The sequence below is a fragment of the Amblyomma maculatum genome, chromosome 6 (assembly GCF_055883805.1).
Source record: "Amblyomma maculatum isolate TAMU_Amacu chromosome 6, ASM5588380v1, whole genome shotgun sequence".
NCBI classification, from domain to species: domain Eukaryota; kingdom Metazoa; phylum Arthropoda; class Arachnida; order Ixodida; family Ixodidae; genus Amblyomma; species Amblyomma maculatum.
Window position 1 is genome coordinate 53269617 of NC_139349.1, and position 5082 is coordinate 53274698.

Consider the following 5082-nt stretch of genomic DNA (forward strand, 5'->3'; position numbering starts at 1 on the left):
TTTTTTTTTTTACGCATCCATGTCTTTCTGCATGCTTTCTGCCGAACATTACCAGAACCTTTCTTGACACATCAATGGATAATTGATGCCGGTAAACCGTAAAAGATGATTGTGAAATAATTATCACAGCTTCCACGGCACCACACAATATACTGCAGAACATTAGTGAGCAAACTTGCGTTTTTACGTCGTCAAAGTTTGGCTCCGTGTTTCTTCTCATTAAGGCATAATCACCCGTTTTTCCTTTAGACAACGAACCTGTGATGCCAGAATATCCGAAACAGGATACGTATGACACATGCTTAAATAATCCCGGCATTCGCATAATGCGCAAGAAGAAAGAAAGGGTAGCATGTTCTATAAGCAGTCTGTTGTATAGCGCGGCAAACTCTAAACTTATATACATTTATAACTGCCAGAGCTTCTTTATTTGTGTGCGATCAGAAGTTCGCCTGCACGTCACTACTGCGCAGCTGCATTTTTTTCGGGACCGGTATTCGACAATGTTTGGGAAGGTATCGCTTTCGCCAAAAGTAACCAGACAATTGTGTTTTTCTTCTTAGCAAAGCAGTGTGGGGACCTTAACTAGATCTTTGAAAGCTAATAGGTCTTGGCATTTTAGAACAAGGGCCTTAGGTTAGCCTACACCAATTTAAGGCCTAAGGGTTGCAGAAGTGCTCCAGGAAACAGTCCGCATTGCGTAGTCACTTTAGCGAAAACTTTACGCAAAGAGATCAGCAAAATGCAAGGATAGCAGCCCTGCAACTTGCTTATCTCCTTTTCGATCATTAATAAACAAAGTGAGTGACATGAAAGTAGCCTTCGCGCCGGCAGCCAAACTTGACAAATAAATTTTGAAAAGGGAAACATGGCGCAGTGCTCTGTTGGACGTGAGGAAACCTTGCCGCTCGCAGGCATGCACCTGTTTCTTCACATTTTACCTGTATTGAATTGATGGTGCTCGCGAGAAGTGAAAGGTTATATTTATCAGTGCCTCTGCTCTGGTAAGGAACAAAGGTGCTATCGCCTAGCGCTGAGGTCACCAAAACGTGCACTTTTCGTTCGGGTTCATTGGCGAGGAAGGTTTGCACTTAAACGCATCGGCGAAGGCCTTCAGGTGCCTCAAAGGCGCATTGCACCGCTCGGAAGACCGAACGGGCATCTGAGACTCGGATATCAGTTGATCACTGTCCGACTGCTCTCCCGCCATCGCTTTCGTGCAGAACTTGAAGCAAGACAGGGCGAAGAAAATTTGCGTTTCAGTCATGGTGCTGGTGGGCAGCGTCCGGCGTTGCTTACGCGGAACGAAGGTCTCGTAGGCGACGTGGAGGCCCACGAGGTCGGCAACGTCTTCGAATCTTGCCGTCCAATCTTCGGCGCCTTCGGCTTTAGAGGCAGCCGAAAATGAGGAGAGGCTGTTGTTTGGCGACGATTGCAAGCACTTGAGGCGCTTCGTATACTGCGTCAGTAGTGAACTGTTTCCGCTTCCGGCAGCGAAGAGTCCGTAATGAAGCTTGCGTAGCATCGCATGCGCTAGGACGTGCCCAAGACCAGCGTAGTTTCCCGACGCCACTCCGTCAACCGACAGTAGCGGAAGGTACAGAACGGACGCTGGAAGCAAAATCTTGTTCGACGATGTGAACGACAGGGTGTTAGGTGATATCAGGGCTTTAAGGTTTAGCCCGCGGCTGTTTCTTTGCGTTTCGGCGGCCAGATCGCACATTTTGAGCCATTCGACGAAGAAATCGTACTCTTTGTGCTGATAAGGATAGGCTGCGTAGAGGACGTCTAGTTGTTGTGTTGACCGGACGTCTGTGGCGAAGAACAGAGGTGTCGCCTGGAGCTTCTGGAACTCGGACACTGCGGGCTTGTTCAAAATACTCCAAAAGAATGCCGGATTGTTTAACAGTTTGCTGTAAGTGTTGCGCAGCAGGGTCGTCATGCTGGAAACCGCCTCCGTCGTTCTGGGAATGAGGCTGTGTAGCAGATAAGCAGCCACAGCAGGAGCCTTGGAATAAAATTACATGCAGAACCGTCAGTGCCCAACTCCCTACTGCTTGAGATTCCTCGTGTGTGAAGCAGAAATATAATAATTTTCGCTTTCTCAGGACTTGCAATATCTGACCTGTTATGACTTTTCCAAGCTTTAAATTCAAGTGACAAAACTGTGAAGTTCAAGCAATATTTTTCCATCATTCAGAATTATTGACCACCGAAATATTACGAAATAGTAGCAGCGAAGTATCTAGCTTGGCGCCTCAGTGTCGCCATGTTCACTGAATATTACATGATTGCATTCGTGACTTCAATATTTTTTTGCTCAAGTGAGGATACCGCACTATGACGAGACTAACTCTAGTTTGCTTTAACAAAGGGAGTGAAATGCATAAGAACGTAAGTAGGCGAAAATCGTTGCTGGGTTATATTTGCGGGTGGAATGAAGCTGCTCTGGATGTTGAATCACACCAGGAGGTAGCTCACACCCGGAGGTAGCTCATACCCGGAGGTGATAACAATGACACTGTGCCACATGCATGCATGGAACGCAGCGTACTCGAACCTGAAGCAAAACTGGGCTTATTTTAGAAAACCGGAATTGCGAATGTGTTCTTCTCACCTTGAGACAGTGTTCGATGGCCTTCCAGCATCGGGTATAGCGCGTTCCACCTTCCCCTGGCACTGTGACGACAGAAATGAGAGGCGCCATGGTGCGCACGACGTCCCACGATACCAGCAGGTGCAGTTCTTCTACCTTCAGCATGGTCCTCAAGCTGGACACGAGGCTCTTTACGGAGGCATTTCCGTAGTAATGAAGGTCCTTGTCTTCCTGTTAATGGACCGCAGGAGAGGAACACATAGGAGGCGATGACCCGTTGAGGATATGAGGTATACAGTCAATAGGCAATAACTCCTGATACTAGGACACAGGGATTAATGCGTAGAGGTGATTGCGCACTTTTTTTGCTTGCTTATGAGTGACCAATTCATATTAGGCTCGAGTCACAGCGGCAGTGTTGTTAGCAATTGCTGCTTCTCAATGCCAGTGCCAGTCACGACACTTGGTCCATCTATTATATTTGGCTGTAGCGATAGGACAGGAGATGGACGTCAAGCCTAGAAGATTCGTCTAGCTCATCTGTGTCCCCCTTGAAGGAGAAACGCTGCTGTGGTTGTTCGTGCGCCCATAATGGTGAAGCAATACTGGGAAGATGCGGTTTCGTATTTGGTTAGAAATTATTGAAAGAAATCTGGATTCAGTCGCAGCAATCAAAATCACCTGGAAACAAGCTCCAAAAATGGTCTGAAAGTTTCCATATAAACTTATTCCGAGCTTCCAGTTGCGCATATTATACAGGCGACGTGCAAAATGCACAATATTTAAAGAATTTAATCTGCGCCAAGAGGATAGCATGCAGCGTATAGATGGCATTTCCGAGCCAGAATCCATGTTTTAAGCCAACGCTAGCCAGACCAAATATGGAACCACATATTTCGCTCATTCTCGCGGTGTATGGATGATGTGCTCTTAAAAAAAAAAAGAAATAAGAACTCGCACAGACTTTGGTGCCTGTTTTCGCGCTAGTTAAGTTTGAGAAAACTCCCGAGAAAGGCTTCGTAAAGCTCCACAGAGGAACACGATGATTACAGTGTTAACGCAGTAGAAGCAAATTACCAACGCTTTTTTTCAGCTGGGGAAAGGGGGAGGGGGGCACGCTCCGTAAAATAACCTCAAAGACTCACCGCGATGAGTTCAGCTTGTGAAGAATCCGGTCCGTTGATTCTTCTGATGAGGCCAAGGACATCAGTCTCCTTGTCGTGTACACGCTGGACTACGTCATCGGCGTTCTTGACGTCTCCATAGGCGCGCAGCAACGCCCAGTAGTCAGGGGGCACGTTCAGGGGCAGACTTGAGAGCCAGTTTACGTAGTGCTCGTTCACAGTGACCCTGAGGGTAGACAGGATAGGGTCTGCATTTTCTGCTCGCGCGAAAGCTGTAAACAACTAGAGATTGCCAAACTCAAAAGCACTGGGAGCATTTGTTGGTTAACTGCATTTTGTACGTCCACACAATTAGTAGGGAACTGCTCAGAAGTGCGAGGGGTGACTACTTTCTTTCATGGTTATCATCCGACTATGCCGTTAACCTCGTTAGAACGAAAGTGACGGAGCGGGGAAAGATTTCATTTTGTTGATGTGAAATTAGTCCAACAAACACTAAAATTGGACTACACAGTCAAAAACATGATTTATCTCCAAATAAATTGACGAGCTGCTCTTGCTTCTCTTTTTTTTTTTTGGCATGGGCGCTGTGGTGTGGGTTTCACACTCAGCTTGAGCTATTTCGTCGCAGTGTCTTCGTCTTGGGCACAAATAAGACTACGGGTCGCATCAAATGCATCTATCTTATTTTGTGCACATGATGGTGCTACAAAAAATGGATGGACTGTTGCTCTCTCTGCGTCGAAGAAAGCGGAAGCTTACACCTGCCCCTCCTTTCAAGGCAGCCAAATTGCCATCACTGCCAAGGAATGGCGGCCTTTATGAGTTTGCGAATGACTGCGTCAGTAGGAGCACTTATCGAATCCTTCGAAACATGCATTGAAACAAAGCAGCGTGGACCTACGGAAGCGAACATATGGGTGGTGATATGGCTATTTTACCTTTAAATACATTTTTAATAAACCTAGTGTTTTTACTCAAGGGTCTTATCTGTTTCAGTTTAGTTTCCGTTCAGCTTTTGTTTCTGTTTTGGGGTTTGAATTCTTACTTCTCTTTCAACGTACTTGGCTATTGTAGCTTTCGTGGTCATATGAACCGATCCCGTAAATACGGCGCTCGCTCGATAAACGTCCGCGTGATCCTCTTTTTCGTCATCTGCACTCACGACACTGACTTATCGTCTCCACTCATGGCTGTCTCGGCTGGCACAACATCTAGCTCTTCCTGAACAAATGTTTAAGTTAAAGCGGGAAACGCCCCCCCCCCCCCCCCCCCCCAAAAAAAAAAAAAAAAATGATGCACCAGGAATTAGGTTTGTAGCGCAGCACCAACGCTCGGTGACTCTGTATAGAAGACGTTCAT

The 5082-nt window shown here is 46.6% G+C and overlaps 1 protein-coding gene across 1 annotated transcript; it reads right to left on the reverse strand.

Moving 5' to 3' along the window:
- Positions 1–1039: 1039 nt before the first annotated feature.
- Positions 1040–2821, reverse strand: LOC146185745 (neprilysin-2-like). The gene is made up of 2 exons (XM_084605578.1): positions 2618–2821; positions 1040–2008 (listed from the first exon to the last, which is right to left on the reverse strand). Exons 1-2 carry the CDS (start codon positions 2759–2761, stop codon positions 1040–1042), a joined length of 1113 nt encoding a protein of 370 aa, XP_084461704.1. The 5' UTR covers positions 2762–2821.
- Positions 2822–5082: the final 2261 nt, after the last annotated feature.

Bases quoted from the DNA above. Each gene is read 5' to 3' on its own strand.
- LOC146185745 (XM_084605578.1), bottom strand. From the start codon at position 2,761: ATGCTGAAGGTAGAAGAACTGCACCTGCTGGTATCGTGGGACGTCGTG. The intron at 2,009-2,617 runs GTGAGAAGAACA...TTTTATTCCAAG, and splicing joins CCATCGAACACTGTCTCAAG to GCTCCTGCTGTGGCTGCTTA.